Here is an 18,914-nt window from a genome sequence, read left to right as displayed (position 1 = left end):
ATGAATGTGGCTGCCCTTGTATTTAGAGCATATATATTCAGAATTGAGAGTTCCTTTTGGAAGATTTTATCTTTGATAAGAATGAAGTGCTCCTCCTTGTCTTTTTTGATGACTTTGGGTTGGAAGTCGATTTTATTAGATATTAGAATGGCTACTCCAGCTTCTTTCTTCAGACCATTTGCTTGGAAAATTGTTTTCCAACCTTTCATTCTGAGGTTGTGTCTGTCTGTTTCCCTGAGATGTATTTCCTGTAAGCAGCAAAATGATGGGTCCTGTTTGTGTAGCCAGTCTGTTAGTCTGTCTTTTTATTGGGGAGTTGAGTCCATTGATATTAAGAGATATCAATGAACAGTAATTGTTGCTTCCTATTATTTTTGTTGTTAGAGTTGACATTCTGTTCTTGTGGCTGTCTTCTTTTAGGTTCATTGAGGGATTATCTTCTTGCTTTTTCTAGGAGGTGGTTTCCATCCTTGTATTGTTTTTTTTTTTTGTTTGTTTGTTTGTTTTTCTGTTATTATCCTTTGATTGGCTGGATTCGTGGAATGATAATGTTTGAATTTGGTTCTGTTGTGGAAAACTTTGGTTTCTACATCTATGGTAATTGAAAGTTTGGCTGGGTATAGTAGCCTGGGCTGGCATTTTTGTTCTCTTAGTGTCTGTATAACATCTGTCCAGGCTCTTCTGGCTTTCATATTTTCTGGCGAAAAATCTTGTGTAATTCAGATAAGCTTGCCTTTATATGTTACTTGACCTTTTTCCCGTACTGCTTTTAATATTCTATCTTTATTTAGTGCATTTGTTGTTCTGATTATTATGTGTCAGGAGAAATTTCTTTTCTGGTGCAGTCTATTTGGAGTTCTGTGGGCTTCTTGTATGTTCATGGGCATCTCTTTCTTTAGGTTTGGGAAGTTTTCTTCTATAATTTTGTTGAAGATATTTGCTGGCCCTTTGAGTTGAAAATCTTCATTCTCATCTACTCCTATTATCCATAGGTTTGGTCTTCTCATTGTGTCCTGGATTTCCTGGATGTTTTGAGTTAGGATGTTTTTGCATTTTGCATTTTCTTTGATTGTGGTGCCGATGTTCTCTATGGAACCTGAGATTCTCTCTTCAATCTCTTGTATTCTGTTGCTGATGCTCGAATCTATGGTTCCAGTTTTCTTTCCTAGGATTTATATCTCCAGCATTGCCTCACTTTGGGTTTTCTTTATTGTGTCTACTTCCCTTTTTAGGTCTAGTCGGTTTTGTTCATTTCCATCACCTGTTTGGATGTGTTTTCCTGTTTTTCTTTAAGGACTTGCAACTCTTTAGCAGTGTTCTCCTGTATTTCTTTAAGAGAGTTATTAAAGACCTTCTTGATGTCTTCTACCATCATCATGAAATATGCCTTTAAATACAGGTCTATGTTTTCAGATGTGTTGTGGTGCCCTGGACTGACTGAGGTGGGAGTGCTCAGTTCTGATGATGGTGAGTGGTCTTGGTTTCTGTTAGTAAGATTCTTACGTCTGCCTTTCACCATCTGGTAAACTCTGGAGTCAGTTATTATAGTTGTCTCTGGTTAGAGTTTGTTCCTCTCATGATTCTGTTATTCTCTACCAGCAGACCTGGGAGACTAGCTCTCTCCTGAGTTTCAGTGGTCAGAGCACTCTGTAGGCATGCTCTCCTCTTTCAGGTTAGTTGCACAGATATTTGGCATTCAGACTTGCCTCCTGGCAGAAGATGAAGGCTGAAATCAGGACCTATGCCAGAAGCTGTTAGCTTTTGTAGTCAACACTCTCACCTGTGCAGAATAGTCTTGGTGGAGTCCAGGAATCAAGATGTCTCCCGCAGATGCTCAGGCAAAGCCCTTCTGGGCTGGACAGACACCTATCCTCTGGCAGGGAAGGTGTCTGGATGTCTGGAGCCCAAAATGGGGACTGCCTCAGAAGCTCTGTGGCTCCTGCCTGTCCCAGAAGCTGTTAGCTTCCGTATTTCACACTCTCACCTGTGCAGACTAGTCTCGGTGGAGTCCGGGAACCAAGATGTCCTGCAGATGCTCTGGCAATTTCCTCCCGAGCCGGGCAGACACCTATCCTCTGGCAGGGATGGTGCCCAGTGGTCTGGAGCCCAAAAAGGGCCTTTCATTTTAAATCACTATTCAACCCAGTTTTTCCCCTACCACACATTTAGAAAACTCAGGGATGAAGAAACTGGAAATCTAATAGTGTTAGCAATGCCTAAAAGAAGGCTTCTTCTTTTTATCCAAAAGTCAGGGAAGTAATATCCCAGCACAGTCAAAAGCTTAGTAAATCATTTCTCCACTCTTAACCCTTTGACACCACTGAGACCAGAGAAGGCTCGGGAGGAATATAAACCCCAAACTTGTGAAGTTTTAAATATTATTTCCACATCCATGCTGAATTGCCAAAAGTCTTACTGTTCTTGAGCAGTAATTAGTTCTTTATTCTGTTGCCAATAGAAAGCAGTGAGGAACCTGAAGCACATCCCTAGTTGATGGGGAAGTAATAAAGGGATTGCCTCTTTCTACTGGAATGACATTGGAAGTACAGCAGAGAAGTCATGATTTTCACACTTGTTCAGCTGTAATGGAGTCCCCCAAGCAAGTAGCAGCAGAGACTTAAAAGTGGAAGTAGAATCTTATGACTATATTCACAACCTGGATACTCTGCTTTTATCTGATTGATCATTCAGAATTTTACATGATTGCTTTAAAACCTGCAGGAATTTTTACTTGAATGGAGTACAATGGATGGGGAGCATATATGATTGTTTCATTTTATTATAGTAACTAGAATTACTCTTAAGTTTATTTTTAAAGGCTTAGAAAATTTTCTTAAATTCCTTCTGAAAAACCTCAAGAAAATTTTAAAGGGAAATAAATAAATAAATAGGCTAACAAACACATATAGAAAAAGAAAAAACTATATCTATTGAAACCATAGCACTCTGCTCCCATCTTTAATACAGGGAGTAAAGTGGCTCAGGGTTCCTATCTGGGGGTCATATCTTTCTGCAACAGTCAATCAAGTTCCTGTTCTCAGACTCCAGAAAGTGTGATAGTGTGCTCTGTGCTTTTGTTTAGCTTTTCCTCTAAACAGCACAGACACTGATGCTAATGACCAGGCACAACTTTCTCTCTAGATTACTTCAATTTTGGCAGAGAAACTGAGAGGACCTGACAAACTACATTTTATTCTTTAAAACAGACAGCTACATTAGGCCTGAAGTTTCAGTTTCCGAAAGAAGCATCCAAGGCTCTGAAAGAGAACCATAGACAATGGTTCTTTTTCTTCTTCTTCTTCTTCTTCTTCTTCTTCTTCTTCTTCTTCTTCTTCTTCTTCTTCTTCATTTTTATTATTTAAACCTTTTTATACAATCCAGGCTTCATTCCCCCTCTCAGTCTGCACCTCCCATCCCCAATCGTTCCCCTTTTAGTACCTCACCCCCCCATCCAATGTCTCCAAGAGGATGTTCCCCTGTGTCTTCAAGAAAATGTCTCCCCCTCCACCCCTACTCCACCAGACCCCCCGCCCCTACTCCCTGGGGCCTCAAGTCTCTCCAGGGTTAAGTTCATCTTCTCTCACTGAGGCCAGACCAGGCAATCATTTGCTGTATATGTGTCAGGGGGGTCAAATCAGCTGGTGTAAGCTGCCTGGTTGGTGGCTCAGTTTCTAAGATACCTTGGGAGTGCAGATCCATTGAGCCTGCTGATCTTCCCATGAGGCCTTCTCCTCCTCAGCTTCTTCCAACTTTTTCCCAATTGAACCACAAGGTCGCCTGGCTTCTGTCCATTTCTTGAGTGCTAGTATCTACATCTGAGTCTTTCAGCAGCTTGTTGGATCTCTCAGGGGCAACCATGCTAGGCTCCTGTGTGGAGGCACACCACAGCATCAGTAACAGTGTCAGGTCCACAGGCCTCCCCTTGAGCTGGATCCCAACTTGTGCCTGTCACTGGACCTCCTTTCTCTCATGCTCTTCTCCATTTTTGTTCCTTCAGTTCTATGGGATGGCAACTCCATCCCTCCACTTGATATCCTTATCCCTCTACTGGAGGTGGACTCTACAAGTTTCCCCTCCCCACTATAGAGCACTTCATCCAAGGTCCCTCCCTTTGAGTCCTGAGATTCTCTCCCTTCTCAGGTCTCCAGTACATTCTAGAAGGACCCCCCACCTCCTAACTCCCGAGGTTGCCTGTTTCCACTCTTTCTGCTTGCCCTCAGGGCTTCATTCCTGGGCCCCTCAATACTTGATCATGTTCCCCCCTTCCCCTCCCTATATCCTACCCCACCCAGGTCCCTTTCTCCCTCTGCCTCATATGAATGATTTCTTCTCCCTCCCAAGTGGGATTGAGGCATCCTTACTTGGCTTGTTAACCTTCTTAAGTCCTGTGCTTGTATCCTGGGTATTCTGTACATTTTTGGCTAATATCCACTCATTAGTAAATACATACCATGCATCCTTTTTGGTCTGGTTTACCTCACTCAAGATGATATGTTCTAGTTCCATCCATTTGCATGCAAAACTCATGATGTCCTCTTTCTTAATAGCTGAGTAGTAAGTATTCTATTGAATAAATGAACCACATTTTCTGTATCCATTCTTCTGTCATGGGACTTCTGGGTTGTTTCTAGATTCTGGCCATCACAAATAAGGTCACTATGTACATTGTGAAGCAAGTGCCCCTGTGGCATGGTAGATCATCTTTTGGGTATGTGCCTAAGAGTGGTATAGCTTGGTTTTCAGGTAGATCCATTTCCAATTTTCTGTGGACCTTTCAGATTGATTTCCAGAGTAGTTGTATCAGTTTGCAATGTCACCAGCAATGGAGAAATCACCATTCCTGACCACAAGCTGTACTGCAGAGCAACACTGGGAAAAAAAAGGCATGGTATTGGTACAGAGACAGACTTATTGATCAATGGAATAGAATTGAAGATACAGAAATAGAACCACATACTTACTGACACTTGATTTTTGACAAAGAAGCCAAAAATATACAATGGAAAGCATCTTCAACAAATGGTGCTGCTCTAATTGGCTGTTTATAGAAAAATGAAAATAGACCCATATTTGTTACCTGGTACAAAGCTCAAGTCCAAGTGGATCAAGTGCCTCAACATAAAACCTCATACACTGAATAAAACAGAAGAGAAAGTGGGAAAGAGCTGTGAACTCATTGGCACAGGGTGAAATTTCCTAAACAGAACTCCAATGGCTCAGGCTCTAAGATCTAGAATTGATAAATGGGACGTCATGAAACTAGAAAGCTTCTGTAAGACAATGAGTCTTTAGTTAATGGCAGCCCTGACATTTGGCAGAGAGGGAGGAAGAGCTGAGTCAGTTTCTAGGACATCTGGCCCAGAGAGCTAATAAACCCTGTTTTGGGACAGTTCCTAAAATTTCTCTGAGGCCTGACCAAATATGGTAAAATTAAAATAGTAACCAACCCCAGAAATTATACTAGTGAAACTGTTGCACATCTAGCCAACTGTGTTAGAAATTACCTAACTCTTGTAGAAAATTTCTCATACCCTGAATAAAAAGGGGCCTACTGGCTCCTCTCCTGATCACTATTTTTATGAATTGTTAACTCCAACATACTGGTTGTTTTTGCATAATATTCACTCTTAGATTTTCCATATTTGAGTCTGGAATCTTCCTTCAGAAATTCTCAGGCCCTAACAAAGCCGAAGAGGTGGATGCTTCAGAATTTCAGATTCATCAGATTTACTTGAAAATATGAATGATGCTTTCAATGGCATTGACTTTTCCACAGCCTGGAGGAGGTCATTCATCAGTGCTTCAGGTTATGACTGAGGCAAGTTAGTTATATTTCTCCTTTGTGATGCTATTCACAGAATCAGAAACACTTCCCTTTGCATCCTTTTTCTGACAGTTAAAGAGAAACTGACTGATGCAGGGCAGCACACTTCAAGTGGCTGATATGTTCCTTTTTCATATGTTTTATTGATTCTTTCTCATCTCACAGATTGCAAAGAAGAACACCACAAGTGAAGGCCTTTTACTTTGATAAGATCTTCCTGGGCTTTTGGCTGTGTCCATGAATCTGATAATAAAGTATAACCTTTCTCATCATAGAATCTATTTCATATTCTTATTTTTTCTTATTTGCGATGTAACACACTTTCCCAAGTAACTTGCCAATCATCTAATGTCTATTATATATATTAGTATATTGCTAATAAACTTGATTTTTCTGGACAAGTTCATTTCTTTGATCAGTAATCTGTGATCTTAATCAAGTGTTGATCCTTTTGCTTCTCAATATATTAGTTCTCTACTCAGGAATAAAATGCCTTAGAACTGCTGAATGAACATTGTAAGCTAACTACACAGACAGCAGCAGGGAATGTATGAAGACACGGCCAATTAGAGAAGGTATGGCCCTGTCCAAAAATACACTGGACACTCATTTCCATTGTATCAGGCCCTCCAAATTTCCAAGAGAAGTCTGGATTTGAGGTATTAAGAGGTTAACAACTAATTAAAAAATAAAACAAAGTGTGTGGGGGCCAATATTTTTCAGAACAACTAACAGTTCTGAAGGACAAAACTGTCTCTTTGGTCCCCAATTTAGGCCTTCTATAGTCTCTTAATAATTTCTCCAGGAGTGTTAGGAACTTATCTTCTAAATACTACTCCTGTGGCTTATAATACTATTCCTTAGGTGGCGTGCGGAATCAGAGCAGTTTAAGGGCTACCCATGGAGGCATCATGTCTCATGTCTTTTTTCAGCTCCATCTGGCCAACAGTTCCCCTCTGATTCAAAGAATCATTGTCTAGCTGACTGCTGGCAATTGAGCTGGGCTCCCCCAAAGGACACAACATAGGTATCAGCCCAAATCACTCTGTCCTGAGGACAGGTCTGTCTACACTATAAAGTTTATGATGCCCCAAGCTGGTAGATAGCTGTGCAGCTGCCTCTGCAGTAGCAGCCGAGTGCATCTGTCACGCAGGCTCTGCAGACATCAATACAATTGTTATCTTAGGTGCTGGGATTTTATTTTCCACCATACTTTATTTACTTCATTGAGCAGTATTGAATTTTCTTCAGCCCGAGTTGGGCAGTGAGACTAAATCATAGCAGGTGTTTGAAATTGTCCTTTAGATGATTGCTTGCTTCTATTTCTGGTGTGGTTTTTTTTCTCTGAAGTACCGTTTTTGGATTTTCAATTTCAGTGGTCAGACCTGTGATTCTCTTCACTGTGGAAGTTTAAGCGAGTTTCTGAGGCATGGCTTCCTATTTATTCCTTGTTTCTCATGTGTCAGAACAAGACAGTCCACAGCCTTTAGAAAATACAAACTATTTCACAGGATGTTTCAACATCATCTCAGAGAATATTCTAGTGTTAGGAAGGAAAGAAACAGAGGGAACTTCTTAGCCATATCAAAAAAAAAATGAGCAAGTTTTTGTCACAAGTTTTGTCTTATGAGATTTTTTCTACTAAATTCAAATGAAATATTTCTTTAAATATACTACATTTTCTCTCCCACTGTATTTGAAATGGAAACATTTCCACATTTTTAGTCCTTTACCACACATACTATCTTGGGTCAACAGTTACGAGTACAGACATTGCCCAATTTAACATGTATTATTCTTGTTAACATTGTTATTAGTTGTTATTCTTATGCTTAATGTTATTACTATACTTCTGATGCTTAATGCTGATTATAACTTGAAAAGATTTAGAATCACCAAGAGGCAAGCCTTAGGTCACATTTGGGGGATTATCTAGATTAGACTATTCAGTGGATGTCCTTGTGAGGCATTTATCTCAGTTGTATACATTAAGTTCAAAGTCCCACTTTGCCATCTTGCAGTGGTCAGTCCTCATGTAAGGAGGAACACAGAAAAGCTTCTTTTTGTGTGTTCCCCCCTGCCCCGTCGGTGTTCACTTACTGAATTGTTGCCTCAGCTGCAGCTGTACTTTGCTGACATCAACACCCAACTTCTTCAGAGTTCCAACATGAACTGAAGAATAGTGTCTCTCCAGGAATTTTCTAGGTCTGTAGCAGCTGTTTGGACTGAAGATGCAGCCAGTCACATGTGTTGAGCAGGTACCAGTTTGAAGCCTCTGGTATTTGTACCAGCAGTTGTCAGACTGCCCAAACAATAGTGTGTAAGTCAATCTAATAAGTTACATTTTAATACAATTTTATTCTACTGGTTCTGTTCCTCTAATAGCCTTTAATGCCTATGGGTTTTGTTAACTGTATGATATACATGTATTTGGTGGGTCAGTTTGTGTTGTTATGTAGTTAAAATCTAAATAGAAGGTGGAAAATGCTAGCTTGAATATAAACTACAGAAAATATTAAGAGTTAATAGAACAGTAATAAATATGATTGTGACAGCGGGTGGAATTAGATTTATTACTACTAATGCAGTACCCAGAAAGGATATACTAATGAACCTTAGCTAGTACAATTATTTTTGTTAGTGTCTATATTACCTTTAAATTCAGAAATGTAAGAACTCATTTCTACCTCAACTGTTGTTATATTCTCAGGAGAAAAAGTACATGCATGTGTGTCTTAGTTCAATCTATTATTCTTTTATATGCTCATTCACATCTTAATTCATGCCCTCCATTTATATCTAAAATCTGTCCGACAAATACTATTTGATATTTGCACAGATCAAAGCACCACACTGTCCTCTGAAGGTATGCTATTTATTGACAAACTTTTGGTCTTTCCTCTCCCAGGTGTTTCTTTTCATATCTGAGGGTATGTGCTGAATATAAATGGTCTCATGATCTACACATTACTTTTGCATGACTAGACCTATAAGAAAAGTTTATTGTTTTCTCTACTGGAAAAATGAGGTCCATAATTGTAAATTCTGTGCTACTCACTCTTTAGATGTTCCCCTGTGAGGATGATGTCATCATTGTGGAATACTAATGAGTTTTTCATCTGTCTGCAATAACATAATCATAAACAATTATCTAATACTTCATATTATGATTGTTGTTGACTTTGGTCTTTTGTTGTGTATTGTAATGCTAAATTCTGGCTCCCAAGGTCTGGTTACCCCTAGGGATGAGAGAATATGGCTGTAGACACAGTAATGTTATGTGACCTTGCTCCATAGTTTAAACCCAATGGTTGAATGAAGATGCAGACAACCTGTAGCTGGGTAGAAGAGAATTAGTGGGTTTTCAGCTCCCAGACTTGGGATCTGAGACAGAAACCAAGAAAAAAAGATAGGGAAGAAGGTGAAGACAGGAGGAGACACCATGGGGTAGGTGAGTCTTGCAAACATGGCCATGAAGGCTGGACAATTGGAGTTAAGAGCTGCTCAGATGGAATATGGCAAGCTACAACTCAGGGTTACTGGACAGAGTTGTAAACATGATAGCATAGAGGATATGTACCTGTCCAGCTTTAGTGCTTTCAAGGCTTATCATAAACATAAAAGTTACGTGTCTTTTATCTGGGAACTGAATGAACAAAGGCAGGCTAGAACCCCCCAATTAAGATTAAATATTTACTACAATATTTTGTAGGGTACCACACACTAAAAGGCTCTAAAAACAGAAGCTGAATATCTCATTCTTCAAAAGGTTTGCAGCTGAGAGGTGCTGTCTTTTGTGAACAATGGAAGAAAGGTAAATTCCTTTGTTTGCCTCCTGTTTTTTTCTGACTCTAGATAAAATTTCTCCTTCTATTAAAGATTTATTAATAATGGACCAATTTCCATTATTATAATGAACTTGTTTATGTCTATAAGACTCCTATCTTGAAGAATATTTAGATAGTAGAATTTAACCTATAACAGGTTTATTATATAATCAGCTAATTTTTGATTATGAATGCTATACATGTTTACTATTGTCATATAGGAAAATCTACCATGGAATGTAGAGCATTTAAAAGTACTACATAAAAAAGGGATGATATTATGAAGAAATTAAATTCATACACATGTTCCAAACTGAAAACAAGCATGTACATTTGAGTGATCAGAAAATATTGCAGACGTTAATAGTAGCAGAGGTTTTAATAGGCAAATCTGAACACTAGTGACAATAAAACTTAAATAAGTATAGAAACCAAGACTTCTAAGGTCTTGAGTATGGTTGAGATCACAGAAAAACATAAGTAAAAAAACAAGCCATGTTTATGTGGAACAAAGCAGTGGGAACAATCAGGCATATGTTGTCAGGCTTGTGTAAGAAGTAATCTTAGCCAATGGATTTCTCCACTGGGACCGTTTGCTCTGTAAAAAGAGTGTTATGTTTGAACGAGAACCTTCTTGAAGTCATTTTAAAATTATTTTGTCAAAATGTGTATCCAGTTTCCTGATGTTTGCTTTCCAGAGTATGCGAAGTTCACAGAAATCAGTCAGAAAGAACATAACTGCATACAGAAAACAAAAAAGTACTGAAAAATATCTCCAAGATAATTACTCTTTTAATTTAGTGGTTGTGAAGCATTAATTCATGTTTTAAGTATATTAACATTAATAATAATGACTACATGTTAAGAATAGAAGGACGTGCATGGATCATTTATAAAGCCCCTCATTGCTAATCAGACAGTTTAGTACTCTCTAGATCAATGTGCAAATCAGTTCCCCCAACTTCTTGAGACAATTATATTCGGCTCCTCTCCAACAAAACATTCAATAAAGCAGACTTTATGTAGAAATGAGTGAGTACAGAGAAATGGATGAAGTATAAATGTTGTCTTATTTCTCTCTCCTTTAGTTGACTAGCTCTTGTGATTCTCCAAAGACACACACACATCTGAACACGATTCCTTTTTTGAACAGATGTGCTACTTAAAGACAACTCAGAGACTTCAGAAATACTAATGCCTCTGATAACAATGAGTGTGATGATTCTGAAAGATTTGCATCACTGAAGATTCTGCTGGGAAGCTTTCTAGCTGGCAGAGACTTGCAATGCTGGCACTGAGCTTGCTTCCAGATGCTACCCTTGAATGGCGCTACCTATCTGCTTGAAGATCTGTTCAGAAATTTTTAAGTTTATTTGATGAGTCATTCCTTCCTTTGTCTTAGAGATGAAGATTTTGTATAAAAAGAACTGATTTGAAGACATGACTTGGATACTCTTGTAGCATACTTTATCAAACAACAGACAAACCATATTTATTTTAAAAAAATAAGGTCAATATTAAAACTATAATTTACATTTTTATTCTTATTTCTTTTTTCTGTGTCTGTCTGTCTCTGTCTCTGTCTCTCTGTATGTGTGTGTGTGTGTGTGTGTGTGTGTGTGTGTGTGTGTGTGTGTGTGTGTGTACAGGTGCCCATGTAGGACACAAGAGGGTATAGAACTCTGGGAACTGGAGTTACAGTTTACTGTGAGCTGTCTCAGGTTCCAGGAACCAAACTCGGGTTCTTTATGAGCAGAACTCTCCCTCAACTGCTGAGTCATTTTTTCAACTGTAATTTTATTTATTTTTAAATTTATATTGGATATGCTTTGAGCAAAGTGTACTTTTAGGTAAAAATCTTCTTATGCATATGAAGATATGAAGTTAATTCTTTATTTAAGAATTTATTATTTACATTCTTATTTAACAACTTAAGTATATTTTGTTGTTTTTTCTCTTTCTTTCTTTCTTTCTCTCTCTCTCTCTCTCTTTCTCTCTTTCTTTCTTTCTTTCTTTCTTTCTTTCTTTCTTTCTTTCTTTCTTTCTTTCTTTCTTTCTTTCTTCCTTCCTTTCTTTCTTTCTTTCTTTCGTGTCTGTGTAGTTCTGGCTGTCTTGGAACTCACTCTGTAGACCAGGCTGGCCTCAAACTCAGAAATCTGCCTGTCAAGATTGCCTCCCAAGTGCTGGGACTAATGGCGTGCACCACCACTTCCCAGCATTTTGTTGTTTTCTTGAAACAGATGGGGTACCTAAGTTTGTCTTATTAAGGGTTCAGCACTTTTGCAAAATGATGGGTTTATGGTTTCTACAAATAAAATTTCACACTGTACCTCTTGGTTCCATGAAATTTAGTGTTAAAGCCATATAGGTTTGATCAAAAAATTCTCTGTCATCTCAGATACATTTTCTCTTGTGCTCCAGACTATTCCAAGGAGGCATTCAAATATTTTATTTAGGGCAGAAGCTTTACATATTAGTCCATTTAGAGATTAGTCTCTGCTCAAAATGTGTGATGGAATGACAGTGGATGGAAGAGGTATAAGAATTTAATTTTATTGATCATTTTATAAAATGCAAATCTTTCTATATAGACATAAAAATGTCTAGCTCTTTAGTTAATTATAGGCATATAAAGGTAGTAGGCTTGTGTAATTTTGTCTATCTTTCTGTCAATACTTTTTCCAAGGTGCTGTTGAAAGGATCCTATTTAATAAGTCCTAGGTATAATAAAAGAACATTCCAGAGATTATAGAAATTTGTAGTTTTTGAGTAGAAAGCTTAACCATGTTTCTGTAACTCTTTTCTGCCACTCTCATTTTTGTTTTGCCCTGATCAAATTTCCTCATAATTATGGACTACTACATTTAGAAAGAAAATACCCAAGGATTCTACAGAGATTGATGGGTAGTAATTACTGAAACGGTAGTGTTGTATGCAGGACATTTTCTGTCATTTACTTCATGATAAATCACCCTGCCATCTTCATGGCTCTCTGAGCTATATGTGCATCAAGCTATAGCTAATCTTACAGCCAGTGCCAGAAGATAGGACGAGGAAAGCAGAACTGGAGAGAGCGCTGAACCTATTAAACTCATTTTTCTGTAAAGCCAAACATTCTGGTATAAGAAAGAGACATGAGGAGCTTTGTCTGATGACTTTAGACTTGCTGTTTACTAACATGGCTTGTCACACAGTTTGCTATTGTTTGTAAATTGTTCCTAATCTGCCAGGTGTGACCCTGCTAATCTGGGATCTGTGTAATGACATGGTTGGTGTAGGGATTTATTTCTGAACAGGCAGATATTTATGGAAATTGTGAACTACGTGTGTCATGTGGGTGTGTCTGTTGTGTGTTAGTTTCAGGCTTCATGTCAAAAATTGATACGGTGCTGATGATAGTAATAATGTAATAACAGGAAATATAAAGCTACTGCTGCTTAGATGACATGGATTAAAAGCTTATCTAATAAGTTGTAGTTATTCTGCATGCAGTAGACTAGGAAATGAAAGTAATAAAACACAAGTTCCAGGACTATTCTTAGGTATTACCTCATTTAAACACATACTTGATCCTGAAAAATAATCATATGTTCATTATATATTTTAGCCCTGTGATAGGTTAGAAAACTACCACTGCATCCTTGTATCCTTTTGCCATTCTTCCTTGAATTTGTTGAGGAGGTAGCTTCTGGGAAGATGTTCAATTAGGGGTTATTCATCTGGTATTTATATAATAACTTCACAGGGTAGGACATAGCTTTTAGGAATTCAGTAAATTATAAGTATATTGATTCTTTTATCCTAATATAGAGATGGTTTACTAAATAATCTTACTATCAAACATGTCATGATGACTAGAAAATATAGTGACAGAGTTTTCACATAGTAGATCTATGACTCTACATGAATAATATCCACAGCTAGAGAGAAATGGATAGCAGAAACTCCTTTGTGAAAAGTTCTAGTAAATCTAATGTGCACATATGGACAAAATTTAATAGAGCTTACCAAATTTTTCAAAACAATCCTAATATATTCTAATGCCAAAAACATGGTGTAAAATGAGAGCGTTTCTAAGCTATTAATTATTTAACACTTTTTCATGTATATAATGAATAAATGTACTCTTTGGTAAATTATATGGAGTTTTCCTATGAAGAAACTCTTGAAGAGACTGCAATGTGTGTGTGTGTGTGTGTGTGTGTGTGTGTGTTGCAGTGACCAAGGAAGATGTGATGTAGATGACAAAGGAAGTCACTCATGTATATCTAAGAGTTAAATAAGAGTCATCTTCCCAAAATTTCAGACATTTTGTGATGATTTCCATTAAAACAATTATGATGACATGTTAATTCACTCTAAATTATCCCTGTCACATTATTTTTATTTACTTTTGGCTTATAATTTACTTTAAGAAAGAAAATTATACCAAAAATTCCTTGTACTAGAATGTGACCCATGCTTTGTGCAAGATCGAATAAGCATATGTAATTTTAATTCTAATAACCTTCATTTGTTCCAATGTCATCTAAGAAATGTGCTTTTTATTTTCACTGAAGTTTTATTTATTTCCCAGATGACATCATCGAAGGAAAGAGAAAATCCTCATGTCAGTACAAGAAAAGTACAGAATAGTTATGTCTGCATCCATTACCTTAGGAGTCAAATTTATTTCATTAAAAAGACAACTAATTTGGAATAAGTTAATATACAACAAAGTCTTTAATTAATGCAGATAAATTAACATATATGAAAACTTTGTAAACTAATATTATTTCGCGTGTGATTTAAAAACTTAATAATTTGCTTGGAAATTATTTTTAGTTCCAAAGTCAAAAGTATGAGACTTTTACCTGTAAAACCTTTTACCTCTAAAAACCATTTTGTGACATTAAATATAAATTATCATTTTATTGGAAATACTGTATGCCATTATTTACTATGCTGTATATTTGAGAACTTATCTTTGAATGTTAACATGCAAGGGTTACAGAATTCTTCTCTGGATGGTCAAGTATGACAATCAAAAGTACTTTTGAACACAAGAGTGAATTGCAACCTGTTTAAGAAAGAAAATGACCAATCCAGGTAGACAAGACTTGATTTATTGATAAAATTCATATCTCCTTCCTCCAAAGGACATTTACAAACTTGGTTTCAGAAATAAAGAAATTCTGAATTACAAATGTTCATTTTTAAATGTCAAGATTACAGATTATATTCTTTGAGATAAATTATCAGCTGATAAGTGTTCCAGTGGAAACTGGTATCAATTAATTTAACACTTCATATAAGAAATTATAATAAAACATTTATTTTCAAGTCTTACATATATTACTTAAAATAGATACAAAATTCAGTTGGTGATTTTAAAATTGTATTGCTAGTTCAAGGTATGTAAAAGAAAATACCTAAGTGGAAAAAAAGAGAAGGGTTGATTGTCTTGAGCAAATATGACTTTTGAAACAGCTCACCCTATGTATTTTTTAGCTACTAGGTTGGTCAAATGTTGAAAATAATTATTTTAAAACAAAGGAACTGTATTTGTTGGGCAAGTAAAATAATATTTGCGACTATTATTACTATGCCACTTTAACAGTTCATTGCTTTAACCTAACATTGCACAAATTTATAAATAATTGCTTATTTTCCATCTTTAGTATTAGTTGGCATTACTGAAGCACTCTGAGGACAATGAAGAAGATTACGTAGAGAAATAATTGTACATAAAGTTATTTTCTGGGTGGATGTTAAAGCAGTTTCTCATACATACTTTCCTGTCCAAAAATATAACTTTTCTTGTTCCCCATATATACAAGTATTTGGTGAAATCTGGATTCTGAGAAGAAAATATTCGAGGTATAGCACTGAATTAATTATTAAAATGCATGATACTTCTGGCTGAAACGCAACAAGTTACGGTTAGCAGAGAAGGGACGATTGGTGTGTGATCCTGAAAGTCTAGATTTGACCACCGTGAAATTTGTCAGTGACATCAAATAACTGAAGTCTTCAACATCAACATATACAAAGGCATTTTATTATTAATCAAGGAAAGGCAATTAGAGTCAGCAGAAATACAACTTGAGTTTTGTATCACAAATATTTATTGCCGTCACAGTCCACAATTGTCATGAAATCTGAGCTGGGTGGGATTGAGAGTCACGTGCAAGTTTTGGAAATGGACACAGGGATGACAGTGTAGAACTGTACATAAAATAATTACACTTTATTAAACATAATTTTACTCTATCTTTGATGGATGGGAATGAGCACCATTTTTTAAATGAATATATATTTTTCTCTCTTTTTGTTTTCTACAGCACCAACGAAATCCAAATAGGAAAAGGAGAGATGAGGGTTGAGAATCAAGAATTAGCCCCATTGCCATCTCCGCCACACTACCTTACATCGTCATAACTACCAAAACCTCTTTCCTCTGTCTGTGCCTCCAGTAGGCAACAGCGATTCCTAAGCACGTTTTCTATACCGTCCTTATTCAAAACTTGCATGTGGCGTAAAATGGTTGGTGGCACCAAGGTATTTTTTTTCCTGTTGGTTTCATAAGGTCTTCGTCCTAATCTTATCCAAGAAAGCAAGCTGGACCGACTTCAAATCCAAACTTCTGGTTCTGATCACCAAAATCATTGATCATTACATCAATGATGGGTACCTGATCAATTTTCGGAGTATTGATCTCAATCACTGTCTTTTCATAGCCTTTTCGAGACTGTAAAGTTAAGCAGAAATTAAAAGTTATTTCATCACTAAATATTATTAAAATTCATGTTATCTCCTTTGTTAACTATCTGATCTGAGCTATAAAAGAGAGAGAGAATAGATCACCAATAACTAGGTAAAAAAATCTTTTTTTAAAATTAATGATGTCACATGAAGATTTAAACTTTGTTGACAACTACACTTGCTGTATCATTTCAATTGCTTGATTATTCATGGTTAAAAGGAATCTGAATTAAAACATATAATTCAGTATGAAATGTACATATTGAGTCTTAAATAAGAAATCCTTAATAATTTACATTTAAAGGTGCAAAAACAAAAGTAAATTATTTTATAAAAAATCAGAATAAAATATGTCAAAATACTGTCTCCAAATAGAGCTTTGTGACGAGAATTCTGACAGAAGTTCCAAGAATATAAGACAAGAATCTTTTGACCTCTGTTCCTCCTAAGCATGGGTTTGTTCTTGGAATATGCTTTCAAGCCCCGCCTAGTGTAGTAAATATGGGTGGGATTGCTTTCAGTTACACATTGCTGATTGTGTTTGTTATTCAAAGGATGTTTTCCAGCATGGTCTGTCCTCTTGAATTTCTATACGGCTTGAGCTCATGTGTTCTTTGCTCATTTGGCTTTGCGTAACCTTCAGAATATAAACTGTCTGATGCTCTAAATAAAGTTGATTCTTGCATGAAGCTTTAGCCTGCCTTGCTTTTAGTTTCTATTCTCCCAGGTTCTTACTACCAGATTTGACGGCAAACGTGTAGGAATTAGATAAGTTAAAACTCAAATATTTCTAACACTGCATTTTAATTTTATAACCATAACAGTTTAACACAGTGGGGACTTTTCTATAGCTTTGTGTCATTCACTTTTTTCCTCTTCTTTGTTTTTCTTGTACCAAACTCAGGTTGCTAAAAATCACAAACTTTGTTGCTTGTAATTGACATCACTCAAGTCATTAACTGTAAACTAAGCAGTAGCTACTATATGGAATTCCTACATGGATTAAAAAAAATCTAGGGAATAAAAATGGAAAAATAGACAATTGCTCCAAAGCTGGTATGATGTTTCTTCCAAAGGACAGACTAAAAATTCTATGAATGATATAACAGCAATTCCTCTTTCATTTTAAAATCTTGGATTCAGGAGTTAGTATACTGTTTTTCTTTTTTTTTCTTTAATTTGAGTGACTGTTGTAATTATTTTTCAAACATCGGATGTAGATATAACAACATATGATCTAATGTTACCTTCTGTTAGATCTTCAAAAGTAGATATTTAGGGGTGTATTTCAGAGTATCTTATGTGCATGTGCCTTGGTAGTTTCCAATATGTTGTATATTACTATGTCAGTGCTAAGCACTAACATTCTCTAGTAATCTGTATCCATTTTAAGAAAAGTACAGTCTGCACTGCCTCTCAGGCCCAAAACCCTGGAAAGAAAGCAGGCTGAGACTGGACTCACCGCACAGCCATCATACAAAGCTTTGATGTGTGGGTTGTTCTCATAGGACATTTCCTCATCATTTGATCCCAGAAATCGAAGTGCTTTGTCATAACTTCCTGATAATACGTCATACCAGGCAGCTGACTGATGGCAATTGTAGGTGAAGTTTTGCCGGGCAGAGGCAGTCAGGAGCTTCAGGAATGTCATTTGTACCATATTTATGGAATTGCCTTCCACATCTAAATATGAAAGCTAGAAGGAAAGAATAATAAGGCATATAAGGACTGTTCTTCTTTCTTGGGATAAAGAATTAAATACTGTCTGTGAATGCGGCTGCCAGGTCTTGGTGATCCTAAAGGGAACACTATCATTTCATTAAGAAATGTGACAAGAGTCAAAAGGGCCATAGTTAGGGGCTTTGTTATCAGCACTGGGATCCTCACCTCAGTTACTACAATACTGCTCATATCATAATCAAATTTATCTTTCTGTTTTTATTTTGATCTAGTAAATACTGTAAGAAAGTAAATGTTCTGTTTCCAGGAGATATTTTAGCATAATTGTGCATATTTTAATCGGTAAGATAGTAAACATTTTTTATCGAAAAATTTGAGGAATATTGCCACAAAGTAAAAGTAGGATTGTTTTTATATTGTTTGATTTTTCAGAAATTTTGCAGTATACCTACTTTACCTGAATCTTTAACTATGTCCCAGGGACCATAGTCTTCTAAGATGCTTTTGTTTCTTAGCATAGACGTGAATTTGTCCATTTCCAGAAAATATATAGCTTGTTTTTTAATTAATTAATTAATTAATTAATTAATTTTATTTATTTACACTCCATATTTTATCCCGCCACCACCCCAGTCCTCCCTCTGACTGTTCCATATCCTGTACCTCCTCCCCAGCTCCCGGTCTCCATGTGAATGTCTCCACCCCCGCCCCACCTGACCTCTAAACTCCCTGGGGCCTCCAGTCTCTTGAGGGTTAGGTACATCATCTCTGACTGAATATGGACCCAGCAGTCCTCTATTGTATGCATTGGGGGGCGGGGGGGGTGGCTCATATTATCT

The 18,914-nt window shown here is 36.8% G+C and overlaps 1 protein-coding gene across 5 annotated transcripts in view; it reads right to left on the bottom strand.

The window, feature by feature from the left end:
- Window positions 1–14,305: 14,305 nt before the first annotated feature.
- Col11a1 (collagen, type XI, alpha 1) overlaps window positions 14,306–18,914 on the bottom strand; it is a 190,278-nt gene continuing 185,669 nt past the window's right edge. For 4 of the 5 annotated variants that reach the window (XM_006500969.1, XM_006500971.1, XM_006500970.1 and 1 more), the window contains 2 exons: window positions 17,858–18,091; window positions 14,735–16,381 (listed from right to left, as the gene is read on the bottom strand). In XM_006500969.1, coding sequence (XP_006501032.1) covers window positions 16,235–16,381; window positions 17,858–18,091 — 381 coding nt within the window. In that variant the 3' untranslated portion in view covers window positions 14,735–16,234. Of the gene's footprint in view, window positions 16,382–17,857; window positions 18,092–18,914 lie in introns of all 5 variants that reach the window. The other variant, NM_007729.3, reaches the window with a different exon arrangement.

The sequence above is a fragment of the Mus musculus genome, chromosome 3, assembly GCF_000001635.26.
Source record: "Mus musculus strain C57BL/6J chromosome 3, GRCm38.p6 C57BL/6J".
Taxonomy (NCBI): domain Eukaryota; kingdom Metazoa; phylum Chordata; class Mammalia; order Rodentia; family Muridae; genus Mus; species Mus musculus.
This window is presented reverse-complemented; position numbering and strand designations above follow the sequence as displayed.